Here is an 18,174-nt window from a genome sequence, read left to right as displayed (position 1 = left end):
CTGAAGACATAAATTTTCATTTCTCTGCATGGTCCAGTTTCTCTACTTTCTGACCAGCTTTTGATGTTCCCACTGCTGTTTATTTTAGCCATTCTGATAGGTAAGTAGTGGTATCTCATTGTGGCTTTAATTTGCAATTCTCTAATGGTTAATGATATTGAACATCTTTGTATGTGCTTATTTGCCTTCCGTAGAAACTCTCCAGTGAAATGTCTTTTCATGTCTTTCTCCCATTTTCTAATTGGGTAGTTTGTTTTCCTACTGTTGAGTTTTTGAGATTCTTTATATATTCTGGATACTAGTCCTTTATCAGATAGGAGGTTTGCAGATATTTTCTCCTAGTCGTGTTTTTCATCCTATTCACAGGGTCTTTCACAGAGCAAAAGGTTTTACTTTTGATAAGGTCTAATTTATCAATATTTCCTTTTATGAGTCATGCTTTTGCTGTCAAGTCTAAGAAAGAACTTTTTGCCTAGCTCTACATCCCGAAGATTTTCTCCTACCTTTTTCTAAAACTTGTGTAATTTTACATCTTACATTTAACTATATGGTCCATTTGGAGTTAACTTTTGTGGAAGGTATGAGGTTGAGTTTGAAGTTCATTTTTTGCCTATAGATGTTCAGTTGTTCCAGAACCATGTGTTGAAAATGCTACCATTCCTGCACTGAATTGCTTTTGCATTTTTGTCAAAAATCAGTTGGGCATATTTGTGTGGCTCTATTTCTGGAATCTCTGTTCTGTTCCAGTAATCTATGTGTCTGTGCCTCTGCCAACACCACACCATCTTCTCTAATGCAGTCATATGATGTCTTGAAACCAGGTAGGTTGATTCCTTGCACTTGATTCTTCTTTGTCAAAATTGTTTCAGCTCTTCTACTTCCTTTGCAATTTCCATAAAAATTTTAGAATAATTTTGTCTATATCTGCAAAAAATTGTGCTGGGATTTTGATAGGAATTGGTTACAGCTGTGTGTATCAATTTGAGAAAAATTGACATCTTTAGAATGTTGAGCCTTCCATTCTGTGAACACGGAGTATCCCTCCATTCGTTTAGATCATCTTTGATCTTTCATGAGTGTTGCATAGCTTTTAGTATGCAAGTTCTATGCGTGTTTTGCTTGGTTTTCACCTAAGAAGTTTTTGAGCAATAGTAAGCGGCATCGTATTTTTAATGCCAGCGCCCATGCGTTAATTGCTGATATTTATAAGTGCAATTGATTTTTTAAATTTATTTATTTATTTTGGCTGCATGAGGGTTTTCACTGGTTGCAGCGAGCAGGGGCTACTCTTCGTGGCGGTGCGCGGCTTCCCACTGCAGTGGCTTCTCTTGTTGCGGAGCACGGGCTCTAGGTGCGTGGGCTTCAGTAGTTGCAGCACATGGGCTCAGTAGTTGTGGCTCGCGGGCTCTAGGACGGAGGCTCAGTAGTTGTGGCGCACGGGCTTAGTTGCTCTGCAGCATGTGGGATCTTCCCGGACCAAGGGATCGAACCTGTGTCCCTTGCATTGGCAGGCGGATTCTTAACCACTGCGCCACCAGGGAAGTCCCAGTGCAATTGATTTTTATATGTTGATCTTGTATCCTGAGAACTTCCTGAACTTACTTATTAGTTCTAGGAGTTACTTTGTAAATTTGTTAAGATTTCCATGTAGACAATCGTGTCACCTATAAATATAGTTTTGCTTCTAATATGTATGCCTTTTATTAGTTCTCTTGCCTTAATGAACTAGCTAGAACTTCCAGTGCTGTGTTTTTGTTTTATCGAGATATATTTGACACACAACATGGTGTAAGTTTAAGATATACAACATACTGATTTGATACAAGCAGTGAAGAGAGCAGATATCCTTGCCTTGTTATCAATCGTGGAGAGAAAGCATTCAGTCTTTAATCATTAAGTGTGATGTTAGCTGTAGATATATTGTAGATGTTCTTTATGAAGTTGAGGACGTTCCCCTCTAGTTCTGGTTTTCTGAGAGTTTTCATCGTGAATGGGTGTTGAATTTTGTGAAGTCCGTTTTCTGTATCACATAATACGGTCATATGATTTTAATTGAATTTGTGGTTTTGAGATAATTGTAGATTCACATGCGGGTGTAAGAAATAATGCAAATAGATCCCATGTACCCTTTAGCCAGCTTCGCCTAATGATAACATCTTGCAAAACTGTAGTATAACATCACAAGCAGGATGATGACATGGGTACAGTCAAGGTACAGAACATTTCCATCTCCACATGAATCCCTAATTTTGCCCGTTTATGGACACATCTACTTCCTTCCCACACCAACCTCCTCCCTACCCTTTGGCAACGTCTAATCAGTCCATTTCTATAGTTTTGTCATTTTAAGAATTATATAGGGCTTCCCTGGTGGCGCAGTGGTTGAGAGTCCGCCTGCCGATGCAGGGGACGTGGGTTCGTGCCCCGGTCCGGGAAGATCCCACGTGCCACGGAGCGGCTGGGCCCGTGAGCCGTGGCCGCTGAGCCTGCGCGTCCGGAGCCTGTGCTCCGCAACGGGAGAGGCCACAACAGGGAGAGGCCCGTGTACCGCAAAAAACAAACAAAGAAACAAAGAATTATATAAATGGAATCACACAGTATGTAAGTTTGGGAGTTGCCTTTTTTTGTTGTTTTCACTCAGCATAATTCTCTGCAGATTCATCCAGGTCATTATATATATATCAACAGTCGTGTCTTTTTTTTGCTGAGGAGTGTACCATGGTATACAGGTACCAGTTTGTTTAGTCCTTCGTTCATTGAAAGATTTCTGGGTTGTTCCTAGTTTGGGGCTATCATGAATAAATCTACGATAAACACTTGTTTACAAATTTTTGTATGACTACAAGTTTTCATTCCTGTGGGGTAAATACCCAGTAGTGCAATCGCTGGGTCATGTAGGAGTTGCATGTTCAGTTTTTAAGAAAGTGCTAGTTTTCATTCCCTCCAACAATGTATGAGTAATCCAGTTTCTCCCATTGTTGCATTTGGTGGTATTGATTTTTTAAAATAAAGGTGAAATTCACGTAACAATTCAGTGCCATCAGGACATTCACAATGAACTAAGCCATCATGTATTACTTCAACTTTTAAAAAATTTTGTGGATTGTTTTATAGTCCAGAATATGTCTATCTTGCTATATATTTCTTGGATGCTTGAAAAGAATGTAAATTTTCCTGTTTCTTGGTGGAGTGTTCTATAAATGTCAGTTAGATCCTGTTAGATGGTGGTGGTGTTGAGTTCTTCTGTACCTTGCTGATTTTCTGTCTAATTGTTCTGTCAACTATTGAGAGAGGACATTGAAGTCTCCACTATAAATGTAAATTTCTCCTTTCAGTTATGTTAATTTCTGCTCCATATATCATGTAGCTCTGTGGTTTGGTGCATACACATTTAGGATTACTTTTTCTTCTTGGTAGATTGACCCTTTTTCCATCACGTAATGCCCCTCCCTGTGCCTGGTAATTTTCTTTGTTCTGAAGTTACTTTATCAGGTATTACTAGAGCCACCCCTGCTCCTTTTTTTAATTTAATTTATTTTTTAAAAAATTTTATTTATTTATTTTTTTGCGGTACGCGGGCCTCTGTCTGTTGTGGCCTCTCCCGCTGCGGAGCACAGGCTCCGGACGTGCAGGCTCAGCGGCCACGGCTCACGGGCCCATCCTCCCAGACCGGGGCACGAACCCGCGTCCCCTGCATCGGCAGGCGGACTCCCAACCACTGCGCCACCAGGGAAGCCCTCCTTTTTTTTTTAAATTAACATTTGCATGTTTTTCATCCTTTTACTTTCTACATGCCCATATCATTATATTTGAGGTGAGCATCTTGCAGACACCCTATAGTTGGCTTATGTTTTTTTTTATTGACTCTGTCAGTTTCTGTCTTTTAATAGGTGTATTTAGGTCATTTTCACTTAATGTACTTATTGATGTTAGTGCTTAATTCTGCCAATTGATTTTTAATTTCTGTTTGCTCTCTATTTTTGTTTCTCTATTTTCTTTTTTCTGTCTTCCTGTGGGTGACTTGAATATTTTTTAGAATTCCATTTGATGATTCACGTACAGTGTTTTGCATGTTTCTTTTCGTATACCATTTTTCTTGGTGGCTCTAGGTATTACATTGTATATACATAACTTATAAGCGTCTACTGATGTCAACATTTTACCAGTTCAAGTGAAGTATAGAAACCTTACCTCTCTTTCCACTGCTTTACCACCCTCCTCTGTTTATAATGTAATCATTAAATATTTCTCCCACATACATTTAGAACCACAGCATGCTTCAGCCACAAAACATAATTTAGAAAACTTGGAAGGAAAAGGAAAGTCTATTCTATTTACCCATATTTTTTCTCTTTCCATTGTTCTTTCTTCCTTGGTGATGTCCAAAATTTCTTCTTTTATCATTTCCTTTCTGTTCAGAGAACTTCCTTTAGCCATTCTCTTAGGAGAGGTCTGTTGTTAACAAATTCTTTTAGTTTTCCTTTTTAGTTTTCCTTCATCTAAGAATGTCTTGATTCCCCTTCCATACCTGAAGCATATTTTTCAGCACTTATTTAGATCTTCTATTTTAGCTGACTTCCTCTAACAATGCTCTGGCAGGGAAAGGGGAGCACTCTCTCATTTCTGCCAGGTAGCTATAGAAATCCAGGTTCCCCTCTTAGCCTTCATTGACACCGGGGAGGTCGGGGCTTCTCGTTACTGCTGGGCAGTGGTGACAGTTCCAGCTCCCCACTGGGCTTCCACTAATGCCACCCTGGCTGGGATGGGTAGAGTGCCTCATTACTGTTCCCCATGTGATCTCCACTGACACTGGAAGAGATGGGATGTGGACCTATTACCACTGTGCCAGGGGCAAAGGTCCTGGCTCTCTATGAGGCCTCTTCTAACACCACCCTAGCAGGGACAGGGAGAGATGACTCATTACTGGGTGGGACCACCCTTTTTTCTATGGTGTTTAGCTGAATTAGAGTGGTTCTTGTATAAAAGTTTTCGGTCTTGGGAGGCTGCCCCTTTCCCAGTCCTTTGCCTTTTGCTGGAGCCTTTTTGTCTGTGTTCATTGGCTTCTTTAGGTCCTGGTCTGGGAGCTCTCGCCACTGCGTTGTTCTTTAGGTCCCAAGGTCCCTATCCAGCCTGTTTCCTTCTCTCTACCTTTCAGGGTCTTCTTATGTTTGTTTCATATGTAATGTCCAGAGGTTTCGGTTGTACTCAGTGGGAGAATGGGGAAAGTACTCCATTTTTCCAGAGCCAGGCATCTGGACATGGACATTTTAGACCTGGTTTTGTACTGCCAAGTAGATCTATGGGAAGGAGAGCTTCCCTCACATATGAATGTCTTAGCAGAGCTCTTATTCCACGTCTACATTGTGAGAACAAAAAGAAATGAAACAAAGCAAAACGAAAAATATCCGCTGTATCTGAGTTTGCACGTGTCCGCTCATCTGTCATGGAGGGCATAAATTGGGGCAGCCGTGATGGCAGCCGGCTCGGTTAGTTTTTTGTAAACCAGCGCACCAGGGTTTCAGGAGCCCCTTCCAACGTCCATTGCTTCTTTCCATTGACTCAGGTTATGACCTGTTAGCTCACTTGGTTGGGTGCTAACGGGCAGAGTGGGGAGTTGCTCCTTCCATGGGCCAAAGGCTTCAGTAGAGCTGAAGGGGCAATAAGCCATCACCTGACCCAACCACCATGGTTTTCATATTTAAAAAAAAAAAACAAACCTGTGTCAGAAAACAGAAAAGCCTTTCCCCAGATCTCACTGCGTACCACACAAGCAAAGCCAGACCCAGGAGCCCCATTCCCCGCCTTTAAGCCTGCTGTTATTTAAGGTACATTGGGCTGCTTTCCCACCCATCCCTCAGCTCTCCGGTGAACTTCACCCTGCCCCATGGCCAGGGACTGCAGTCTGGGCTTGCGGTCTCATCCCAGCCAAGTGCCTCCCAGAGGGGCCCTTCATCCCTAGAGGTGGGAGGGGCCCCATGAGGGGGGTGGGGTGGGAAGAGAGACAGGAAAATGAACGTGGCTGACTCCACCTAAACCTGTCCTCAGAATGCAAGTCTGTGATTCACGGGGTCAATGGTCTCATCTTCATATCTGAAAGACAGTGTACTTTTTGTCTCCCTAAGCCCTGTGTCTAGGTCGTTTGGGAAGCGCCTTGGAGAGTCAAGAATAAAATTGCAGGTCAAACAATGGATGACTGGAAAAGTCGGCTTGTAATCAAGAGCATGCTTCCCCATTTCGCCATGGTGGGAAATCGTCAGGAGCCCAGAAAGCTCCAGGAATCGGTCAGACAATGGGCTATCGGGGGGGAGGGGGGTTTTGAATGCTTCTAATCTTAAACTTGAACGTAAGATGTGTTATTGAAATTCTCTGTGCGAACTTGGTGGCAAGCAACCAACCCAAAATGTAAGGAACTGAAATCTGACCTAGAAGGATCTAGAAGATGAGCTGACCTTGCCCCTTGTGAGTTTTTGGAAGAGCAGGAAATAGAATCCAAGGTTCCATGTGGATTCCCGGTCCAGCTCTCTCTGCACTGCACCCGTTCAACTGGAAAGAGACGAAGGGTGAAAAGGGGAAAAGACCTACATTCTCCCTTAATAGAAACCAGGAATGTGGGGATGACAGGCACTAAATATATTATATTAGCTTCCTAGTACCACTGAGAACAGGAAGCCGGTGAGCAGGGCACAGAAAGATATTCCCATTCGATTCTCTGGCCGTGATGTCCTTTCAAAAACTCATTTGACAAATTTCTGCTTTCCTCCCTTGGAACTCAGATGTCATCCATGGGTCCGAAACTCAGGGTTAGGGATTCCAGAGAGCCATTTAGTTGGTTGAATGTGACAATAAAAGCCTGCAACCTCGCCAGTCTACCAGGGTTAGCTCAGTTAGTAGGAGGTGCCGCAAACACAATGGCTGTTATCTCAGTGTATTAGGTCCACAAAGGAGTGGCTCACTTAATCTCTGCAATTAATAGAGCAGAGAGGAAATGGCTCTTCTAGACCCGTGGGTCTGCTTCCTTCCTGTTCAGAGAACTGGGAGCTGGGGGCTCTGAGGTAATGTCATTTCACATAACTAGAGGGCCTGGCTTCTCCAATTCCAAGGGCAATCCACTTTCAGTAAGTCCGTTTTCTATTTAGTTGAGGATTCTGATCTGTGTACAAGTGTGCCGGGACATTGCTGAAGTCCTGTTGCCCTTTTTTGCCCTGGTTGTCTACCACCAACAATGTACTGAAAATGTGGTATCCAGTTGAGACATTTACAAAACTTTGTTTACTGGAGTGCCAGCTCTCACAGAGATGGCGGAACGGTGGGATGGCAGAGAGGGAGCAATTACTTCGGCCTGTCCTCCAAATTGCCAGCCCTCCTGTCCGGCATCTTTCCATGGCAATCTGTACCCTCCATCCGAATTACCCTTTTTAGTTCTTGCTTCTCTTTTATGGTCAAGAACTAAGTCAGTGAAGGAAAGCCTCTGGGTAATGCATCCAGAGTTCATGGTCAGTTTCAAGGAGACTTTTGTAGTTTCTCCTTTGTTTCATGCTTGTTTCCATCCCTAGGGGAAAAGAGTCGGTGGGTTGTGGAGGCAAGATCCTCTTCCCCTTCCCCCCATGTGCCTCACCAACACCCTTTTAAAAAGTGTGTGACTAGTAAGTAATTGATCAGTGTAGATCTCATTGCAGGATGGGTTTTTCCTAGAACAGGTTCTTGGAGCTGCCACCCGTGCCCCCACTCTGGAGAAGCGGCCATTTCCGGGCTAGGCTTCTCTTTGCAGGTGGCCTTTAGAGTCCTTTGTAAGTCTTGCCAAAAATTCACATTCATTGCTTTAGAGTCACACCTCGGTCTTGATCAAAATCACCCTTCTCCCTCCTCCGTGGCACACCTTATTCTCCGCCAGTGGCTCAGAGTGAGCTGTTTCTGAAAAGCCAGGCTGTCCTAGAAGACCATGGATTTGCCCCGGTGGAGGAGATCCAAAAACCAAGCCTTGGGCTCCAAAAGGTACAAATCACATTCATCTTCTTGGAAGCTGCACATGGCCTCTGAAGGAGATGACACTGAGGGCACCCGCTCCTTTGGCTGTGCCTGATGGGTATGCTTGGAGTCTGGCTTAGCCAGGCACTGCTGATGCAGCCAGTTCTGATTTGAGCAGTTCCTGGTTTGAGTACAGCTGACTTCTCGCAGCTGGTCAGTCCCTGCAGCTTCAGGAAGGTACCTGGTGCCCACACGGAGCTCTGCTCCACACGTTGAGTAGCTCAGCAGCCCCGTGTTCGTGGACAGAGACGGACAGATTCAAAGCAGAATGGCCAGTCAGTTCACCATGAAACCTGCTCTCCAGATAAGTTAATACAGGGCCCAGGATGGCAGCAGCAGAAAGCAGTCCTTTGTGGGAGTTGGACTGGCGCCTCCCAGGTGTGGCCTGGGCTGGATCTCGGCTGTTTCCAGTGCTTTCTCTCCCTCAGATGCTTTATAACATCCAGGGATACCAACCCACACCCCAGCCCCAGGAAGCATATCCCTGGCGCCACCCTCCCGTGTCCTGCCAGCCTCCTCAGCATAGAGGTCTCACACAGACATTCAGCTTACCTGGTTTTTTTGTCCTTTCCCAAGAAACAGACTAACAACAACAACAACAAGAACACATTTCAAGTCAAGTTCTGTTAATAAAATTATATCAGTCCCAAAGGAGAGTTCTTTGAAGCAGCCCTGGGATTTCCATGTGAATTTTTTTTAACATTTTTATTGGAGTAGAGTTGCTTTACAATGTTGTGTTAGTTTCTGCTGTGTAACAAAGCGGATCAGCTATATGTATACATATATCCCCATATCCGTCCCTCTTGGGTCTCCCTCCCACCCTCCCTATCCCGCCCCTGTAGGTGGACACAAAGCACCGAGCTGATCTCCTTGTGCTATGCAGCTGCTTCCCACTAGCTATCCACCCTACGTTTGGTAGTGTATATATGTCCATGCCACTCTCTCACTTCGTCCCAGCTTACCCTTCCCCCTCCCTGTGTCCTCACGTCCATTCTCTACATCTGTGTCTTTATTCCCGTCCTGCCCCTAGGTTCATTAGAAGCTTTTTTTTTAGATTCCATACATGTGTTAGCATACAGTATTTGTTTTTCTCTTTCTGACTTACTTCACTCTGTAGGACAGACTCCAGGCCCATCCACCTCACTACAAATAACTCAATTTCGTTTCTTTTTATGGCTGAGTAATATTCCATTGTATGTATGTGCCACATCTTCTTTATCCATTCATCCAATGATGGACACTTAGTTTGCTTCCATGTCCTGGCTGTTGTAAATAATGCTGCAGTGAACATTGTGGTACATGACTCTTTTTGAATTTTGGTTTTCTCAGGGTATATGCCCAGTAGCAGGATTGCTAGGTCGTATGGTAGTTCTATTTGTAGTTTTTTAAGGAACCTCCGTACTGTTTTCCATAGTGGCTGTATCAATTTACATTCCCACAAACAGTGCAAGAGGGTTTCCTTTTCTCCACACCCTCTCCAGCATTTATTGTTTGTAGATTTTCTGATGATGTCCATTCTGCCTGGTGTGAGGTGATACCAATGGCATTTTTCACAGAACTAGAACAAAAAATTTACAATTTGTATGGAAACACAAAAGACCCCAAATAGCCAAAGCAATCTTTAGAACGAAAAACAGAGCTGGAGGAATCAGGCTCCCAGACTTCAGACTATACTACAAAGCTACAGTAATCCAGGTAGTATGGTACTAGCACAAAAACAGAAACATAGATCAGTGCAACAGGATAGAAAGCCCAGAAATAAACCCATGCACATATGGTCACCTTATCTTTGACAAAGGAGGCAACAATATATAATGGAGAAAAGACAGCCTCTTCAATAAGTGGTACTGGGAAAACTGGAGAGCCACATGTAAAAGAATGAAATTAGAAAACTTCCTAACACCATACACAACAATAAACTCAAAATGGATTAAAGACCTAAATGTAAGGCCAGATACTATCAAACTCTTAGAGGAAAACATAGTCAGAACACTCTTTGACATAAATCACAGCAAGATCCTTTTTGACCCACCTCCTAGAGAAATGGAAATAAAAACAAAAATTATCAAATGGGACCTATTGCAAAGCAAAGGAAACCATAAACAAGATGAAAAGACAACCCTCAGAATGCGAGAAAATATTTGCAAATGAAGCAACTGACAAAGGATTAATCTCCAAAATTTACAAGCAGCTCATGCAGCTCAATATCAGAAAAACAAACAACCCAATCTAAAAGTGGGCAGAAGACCTAAATAGACATTTCTCCATGTGAATTATTGAGAGTCTCCTTGCAGGAAAACGTGTGTCTGATGTGATGATTTTTCTTGGCCTAAGATGAGGTCCCAGGACACCTGATTCCAGTCTTGCTTCTGATCCTAACTAGCTGTGGGGCTTTGTCCATCCTTTGCCCACCCTGAGGACAAAGATCAAATGAACCAGGAGTAAGAATAGCCACCTTTAGTTGAGCATTGACTAGGTGCTATGCACTGGCCAAGCACTTGGGGTGACTTATCTCCTGTAATCCTTAGGATAACCGTGAGATGAAGAGGTCAGCTCCAGGAAACTGAGGCTCAGAGAGGTTAAGCAACTTGACAAAGTCACAGAGGCAAGGCGCAGCAGAGCTCAGAGCCTGCTTTCTTCACCACTGTGCTCTGCTGCCTCTTGGATCTGAAGCATGTTGAAAACCACAAAGCTCCACGCACATATCAGGTGGGAGTAGTTGTCGTAAGAAAGTGCAGCACCGTCTCAGCATTTGTTCATTCATTCAGCAGCCTGATTGCTTAATGACTCGTGATCTGGAGTTCTACCTTTTGAACACTTGGGCATCCAGTCTCTGCAGTGAGTGTATGGATTTTCAACAGGAGGCAGAATGTTTGCTCCCTCCTTTTGAAGTTAAGATCTCCACTCCTCCCCCAGAGCGATGAGTGGATTGATTACTAGTGCACGAATCTCTAAAATACTAGCACTCCAGATGGGAGCACTTCAGAGCCCACATGGAATTGGAACCCAATCATCTCTGTCTCACTCTGCACCCAAAGTTGTGAAGATTCCCCAGCTCTGAGCAGCCGCCTATTCCGTTCATAAGGCAGCTGCAGAGGAAATGGAGGCATTAAGGGCATTAGACATACGATCGGAGAAGGAACACTTTCTGTGTGTCGTCATGTGACGATAATGAATGGCTGACTCTATAGTTACCATGAGTTGGCGTGCCCAATCTTCCTTCCGGCCTTCCCAGCCCTTGCCCCTCTTTATGGATGAGGACGCTAAGATCCAAGAAATCCAGTGACTTTTAGTAAGATGCTCATGGAGAAGGTGGGGAGCTCTATCAAGGGTCCCCATTTGGGTGGCCCCAAGTGCAGCCAGCTTTCCACCTGCAGTATGACCTAAACCAACGGCTCACCCCTTCTCCTTCTTGTCACCTCGAATGCAAATGGAGCTGAGGAAGGGGCAGAAAGGAGTCCTGGCTGTCCCTCTGCTTTAGACTGGTGACCTTAGATATGCCCGGTAGGAGGAGGGCCGTTCACCGGATGCCATGGCGTGTGGTCAGGTTGGGGGTTTGTACCCCTCATCCTCGGAAGCACACACTTTTCTTCGCAAAAAGCGCAGGGGACTCAGTAAGGAGACCTCAAATTTCATCCCAGGGCTCTAACTAGCACTTTGTGAGCCCTTGGGTAAGTCCCTTTGCTCCTGAGGTCAGAGGACCTGCATATCTCAGGCCTCCTGCCACATTTCCAGGGTTCCTGCTGTGTGCCCAGCCCTGTGCTAGACCATGGGCTACAGCAGCTCCCAGTCAAGGGGTAGATAGACTCTTCCCAGGCTTCCTGCACTGGGAACAGATGTGTCCGACTCGGGAGGAGAGGATAGCCAAGTGGCTCTCTTGTGCACGTTCCTTTGTAGACAATAGCTCATCTACTCGTGTGACACGGGGACTAATATTTCCACTTGACTGGGGAGGAGACCGAGGGACTTTCCCAGTGTTGCGCGGGCAGTAGATTGGAAATTCCGATCTCAAACCTAGGTGCCCTGACCATAGCATCGTCCACTGCCCAGCCTGTGAGCCAAGAGCCAAGCTAATTAAAACCCCACAGGGAGTAGGGACAGCCAGCCAGGACCTGGGCTGAGTTGTGTAAACAGCTCTCTTGGAAGCCTGGAGAGGCAGCCCTGTGTCCCTTGCTTCATGGCTGCTGTGGGCAGGGTGCACTGGCCCCAGGAGAGGAGAGCAGGGTGTGTGGCCCCGGCTTCCAGGAACCGGGGGGTCCAGGAATCAGCTCATCGGGGAGGCGGCTGTCCCCGACAGTTACTGGGATCCTGCATGAGGCTGTGTTCTCTGCCCACGTCAGATGACGATGAACAAGGTGTGGATATGAACGCAGGGTAAACCACACGGTATTACCGCTGTGAGCACTTTTTTTTTTTTTTTTAATGATCAGAGATTGGCATTGGCTCAGAAAGGCGATGAGAGACAAGTGTCCTTGGAGTTCAGGTAGAGACACAGGGCCCCTGAGGATATCTCAGGCTCATGAACAGCCCCGCTGCCCGAGGAGCGCTGGATTTATGGTGTAGCTCTGAGCATTCTGGGTCAAAGCCTGCAGTGCGTATGTGCCTTTCTATTTGGGGATCCTCCCCACGGAGCACGCAGCTGTTCGCTCCTTTTCCTCCCTCCCCCTCCTCCTGCAGTGAGGGCCCGGCCCTGTTCCAGACGCCCTGCCGGGCTGGGCCACCAGGCAGAGGCCTTGCCTTCAGCTCGGCTCTTCTGTGAAGGCTACCACTGGGCTCTGCATCCGGGTCCCACCTGGGTAGCCCCGTCCAGCAAAGCGGTGACCTGAAAATCGCAGTCTGTTTGCAGGGGGTGCTGCCGGGAGGCGGAGGTCTGTTTGGCAGCTGGCGCCCACTGGCATCTGGGCGCTCGGCACTGCCTATTTCTGAACTTCCAGGAGCCCACGTTAGCTGTGTCTGTGTTCCTGCGTGGCCTCTGCCCACAGCTTCCTTGATATCAGGCCCGAGGTGACAGGTGTCTGGAGCTTGAGCTGCCCGGGGGAGGGTGAGGGTGGACGCTCTTGAACCCCAGGTCAGGGTGTCAGGAGAGTCTGGCTGAGCTGACACTCAGGCACGACCCCCATCTAGGGTGTGTGCAAACCCGGGGGGGGGGGCAGCCCTGGGGCCCAGACCCAGGGCTTTTCAAACTCTGGCTTGGCCTGCGCAGCCTGAGGCCCCTTGCTTTCGTTGAAAATCCCCAGCTGGAGAACTCAACGTGGCTCTGATTGCAGACAGATATTTGGGTCATAAGCTGCCCCTGGGATACTCAGTTCTAGACCTCAGGTTGGGGAAGGGACAGGAAGCATGCTGATTTCTGCAGTTGTCATAGAAAAATTTGTCAAAACCCTGCCTCCTGCCCCTTGGCCTTTCCTTTCTCCTCCTCATCTACTACCTCCCCTGTCTCACCAGATCGCCAGCCCCAAAGCACCAAAGTTAGAAAGACAGGCAGGAGCCCAGGCCGGACTCGAGCCCTGAGGGCCCAGACCCCTCCCTCTCTGCCCCCTGCCCGCCGCCCTTCCTCCCAAACCCCCTTCGTGTGCCTCCCTCTGGTGCTGCATGGTGCGGTCCCTCTTCGGACTCCATCCAGAGCTGTTTCTCCAGGCCGGTCGGCCCTCTCCAAGGCTGTCAGCTGGCCGACAGGCTCTCTCGTGACCCTGAGTCAATGCTTGGTGGACAGTGGTTACCCTTCCTCTTGCCCAGAAGGTCCCTTAGAAATCGTCCAGGTCACCTCCTTTGTTGACCACAAGAGGCCCAGACACACGAAGGAGAAGGCGTGTCCTTCATGGGGCCAGTTAGTGAATTCATCACAATTTCTGAAAAGCGATTGCCTCTGGGCCTTGTGCTGGGAATGGGAGAGAACAGGATCATTGGTAGGAAACCTCAGGGCTAAATTCACATCCGCGGAGGCCAGCTGAGCCCTGTCACGACACTAGGTGCTCTGGGGGTACAGAGATGAGGAGGAAACAGCCCCAGTCTTCTGAGAGCTGCGTTGTGGAGGCCTGGGGTGGAAGGCATGGGACTCGAGGTCGGGTTTTCCTAGAGACCCTTGAAGGCCCGAGGGAGGAGGGTGTGCTTGCATCTACTGGACGAGGTGCGAATTGTTGGTGAGGATACCAAGGCTGGGAGAGCAAGCATCCGGCCAGGCGTTCTGGAGGAGGTGGTGTTCTCTTTCATGGAACCCGTGGAGCACCCATCGATGGGCAGTAATAATAACCATCGTTGGTGCAGGTTAAACGTGGCATCTGAGACCACTACATGCCTCACCCATTCAGAAATGCTCCCCTAACTTGTACGATGGTAGAAATGTGGAAACTTGTCAGCTCCGAAAACGTTGCCTGCCACTGTCTTGTGAACAGTAGGCCTACATGGCCCCCCGCAGTGTGAGGAGGGCAATTTGGAAATAACCTCTGTGCCTTGGGGAAGATGCTCAGCCTGTGTTGTAGGTCAGGGCTTGGCAAACTCCCACCCATGGGCTAAATCCAGCCCTCAGCCTGTTCTTGTAAATAAAGTTTTATTAGCACAAGCCACACCTAGTCATTAGCATATCGTCTGGAGTCGCAACAGGGACCACTTGGTCTGCAAAGCCTAAGATAGTTACTCTTTGGGCCTTTACAGAAAGTTTACGAGCCCCTGATTTGGTCACTGGGTTTTGGATCATATTTTCCGAGGCCATAGTTTCCTCCCATACGTGGGTGCTCGGCTCTGTGCCACTTGAGGGACAGTCACAGATCCTGGCACCTCTCCTGTGCCACAGCTGGCCTGACCCCCCTCTGGACCTATCCCTTTTCCAGAGGCCTGGCCTCTCTCTCTTCCTTGTCCTTCCCGCAACATCCCTTTCTCTCTCCCATCAGCATCCAGGCAGACCCTTTACAAACAGATGGAGCAGACCATTCCTCGGTATAACCCCCGCCCAGTGGTTTCCCACCGCAGACATCTGAAAGTCCACCCGCTTCCCAGGGCTGCAGGTCCCTCTGTGAGCCCTGGCTGTCCCCCTGGCTCGCTGTGCACCAAGCACAGTGGCCACCTGCCTGTCCTTGGAGCACGCCGAGAGCTTTTCCCCAGGGCCTGTCCCTTCCGCCCTCCTGCCTGGAGCGCTCTGCTCCCAGCCCTTGTCCTGGCCACTCTGTCACATCACTGCTCCCACTGTGTTCTCGTTCTTGCTGTTTTCGTGCCGTCTGTTCCACTAGAACTCCAGCTCCGTCTCATTCTGGGTCCCCACTCCCCCCGCCCCTGGCATGTGCTCATTCTGAGCGGATCTCTGTCCTGGGCCCCCTAGACAGCCCTGCTTTGTACAGTTAGAAGCCTCCGTCTCTGTAGTGGACGGGTGCTCAGTGCCACTCGCTAGCTGCCTCTTTTTCTAAAATAAACTTGAGGCAATAAAGTTGTCTAGTGAGGCAATAAAGTTGTCTAGAGTTAGGGCTGTCTGGGTGATGCTGTCAGAACATCTCAACATTTTCTTGCCTCTTTTTCTCCTCTAAGTCAATCCTTTGGGCTTTAGAACAATGAACTTGGCCGATATAAAATACCTCCATGAAGTCAGCCCCCAAACACCAACATCCAGCATCTGCTTTCTGAATATATGGCTTCAAAGAGCTAAGTGTATGGTAGCTAAGTGCTGTCCATCCTATGTTTTTAAGCCACATGACAGCTAAGGAACTTACAAATGCCTTGCTCTTTCCTGTAGTTAAATCTGACATAAAATTACTTTATTGGCAGCATTTTAACAAACAAAAATCTCCTGTGTTTTCACCGGTAATTCAGCTTCAATTTTCCAAGTGAGAAAAAAGTAATTATGAATGATGGCAAGGAGACAGTTTTGAGGTCTCTGTTAATAACACATTCAGTCTTCTTTCTCCGGCCCACTCAGGACAGCTTCTTACAGTGAGGTGGAGCAAGAAGGAATCACTCTGTAGGAACAGCCCCTTGACTGTCAGCACTCTGGCCACCACCAATACCAACGCCAACACCATCTCTACCATCAACACCATCTCCTCCACCAACACCATCTCCACCATCAGCACCTCCAACACCAACACCATCTCCACCAACACCAACACCATCTCTACCATCAACACCATCTCCTCCACCAACACCATCTCCACCATCACCACCTCCAACACCAACACCATCTCCACCATCACCACCTCCAATACCATCTCCTACACCAACACCATCTCCACCAACACCATCTCCACTACCACCATCACCACCAACACCATCACACACACACAGGCACACACACACGGGAAATTTTTCAGGTTCTATGACATGCTCCCTGATGTAATCACAGACACCTTCCACACACAGTGAAAGAAAGAAATATTTTAAGGTTTTCATTATTTTCATTCTGTAATGTACTCTTGCTGCTGTGGGCTTTGGGACTACGGAACATCAGCATGTGTTTGTGGCCAAAATTAAACTAGGATTCATTACAAGAAAGGCTAATATCTCCGAGTACTACACCTTTAAGACAGATAAGTTTGGATGAGAGATCTTCACTTCATAAAAGGATTTACTGAGGATTTCCTCTCAATGGCAGATTCTTGTTGCATTTTATTATGATTTGGTTGACAAAAGTTAGCCTTGCACACAGCTGTTCAGGAATGCAGCCAATGAGTAAAGGCAGATCTGCCTTGAATGGCAAATGCTGCTGAGTAACTATGTTACGGGCTATTTTAGGACCACCAAGAATGTGTTTGCATTTTCAAGAGTGGAAAGAAAGAGACTATTTATTTGGTATGAACACCATGCCAGGCACTACGCTCACTTTCCACCTCGAAGCTCACGTGATTCTGATAACAAATTTGTGAGGCGGCCTCAACTCTCCCCATCTTGGTTGCAGAGCACTGTGAATGTACCAAAAGCCACTGAATTGTACACTTGCAAAAGCTTAATTTCATGCTCTGCGAATTTTGCCTCAATTTCAAAAAAAGAGGACCTAAGTCATTTCACAGTGTATACATATGTTAAATCATCACGTTGCACACCTTTCAAAAAATCACATTGTACAACTTCAATACCTAGAATTTTTAGCTGTCGATCATACCTCAGTAAAGCTGGAAAAAAGAGAGGACCTAGACCATGGGGAGGGTCTCTGCACTGACCTGAAGCTCCTTAGCCCATGTCCCCTCCCAGCCGCTGCGTCTGTGGCATCAGAGCTCAAACAGCCTGGCTCAAAGATCTACTAACTAGGGTGCATACATTTGCAGGCCATTAGTATATTTTAGAGCCAGAAGTTGGCACCTAGCCACTATAATGTGCTTATTCAGTAGGCATGTGACCTCCAGAATACACCGGACTAACCGGGTGTCTCTGGATTCTTCCCCTACCTACACAGCTGTTGGGTTTCTCATGCAGGGAACTTCCTGCTATGGTCTAAAGCCTGTCGCCATTTTATTTAGCCCGTTGTTGGGACACAGGCAGAAGCAAAGTCCCCTTCTGCTTAAGCTTCAGGACTGGCCTTCGAACCTTACAAAGCCTGGGTCGTAATTTTGTTCTCTGAACCTGATGTTCCCTTTCATAAAGCTGGTGCCTCATATTGTATAAGCTTCAATCCCCACAAAGCAGAGGGCATGGAGAGCTATTTGGGGAAGATCATAATTCGACCCCAACTGGTCTGGAACTGGAGGTGATGTACACCTCCTGCCCATGGCAAGGACACTTGTGACCCACGAGGCTCTCCTTGGCCTATCTGCACCCTAGGGAGAGAGGCCCTCTTAGGTGGCGGAGAAGAACGTTCATCTTTTCCCTGCAGGAGCAGTCCAGATAGAAAGTCATAGCATCAGCTTACCAAAGCTGGGACCCATTCACTTTGTGGGTGGGGAAACTGAGGCTCAGAGTGGGGTAGGGACCTCTGAGAGGTCACACCACGAGGTATCAATACTTAGAAGCAGAGCCCTGGGAGAAGCGAGAAAGTTGGGCTTAAATGAACTCCGAGGGCCCTTCCGCCCTACCCAATGGCCCTGGTGGTCTCCAACCTCGGCTCTGCCTTCGCTTTCCCTCTTCCCTGCATGTTTCCGGGTGCATCAGCCTAATTCAGGTGAACCACAGATGACGCTTGCTAACCTGAGTCCTGCACAGACAGACTCATCTGGGCTGAGACAACGCCCTTGC

The 18,174-nt window shown here is 47.1% G+C and overlaps 1 protein-coding gene across 9 annotated transcripts in view; it reads left to right on the top strand.

Annotated features, from left to right (window-relative positions):
- Positions 1 to 18,174, top strand: part of MAMLD1 (mastermind like domain containing 1) — a 117,694-nt gene that overhangs the window by 53,646 nt on the left and 45,874 nt on the right. For 8 of the 9 annotated variants that reach the window (XM_059051091.2, XM_059051087.2, XM_059051089.2 and 5 more), the window contains one exon: positions 6,123 to 6,281. The exons of the other annotated variant lie outside the window; for it this stretch is intronic. In XM_059051091.2, the coding sequence (XP_058907074.1) occupies positions 6,186 to 6,281 (96 nt within the window). In that variant the 5' untranslated portion in view covers positions 6,123 to 6,185. The remainder of the gene's footprint in view (positions 1 to 6,122; positions 6,282 to 18,174) is intronic. 9 annotated transcript variants of the gene reach the window in all.

Source organism: Kogia breviceps, chromosome X, assembly GCF_026419965.1.
Source record: "Kogia breviceps isolate mKogBre1 chromosome X, mKogBre1 haplotype 1, whole genome shotgun sequence".
NCBI classification, from domain to species: domain Eukaryota; kingdom Metazoa; phylum Chordata; class Mammalia; order Artiodactyla; family Physeteridae; genus Kogia; species Kogia breviceps.
This window is presented reverse-complemented; position numbering and strand designations above follow the sequence as displayed.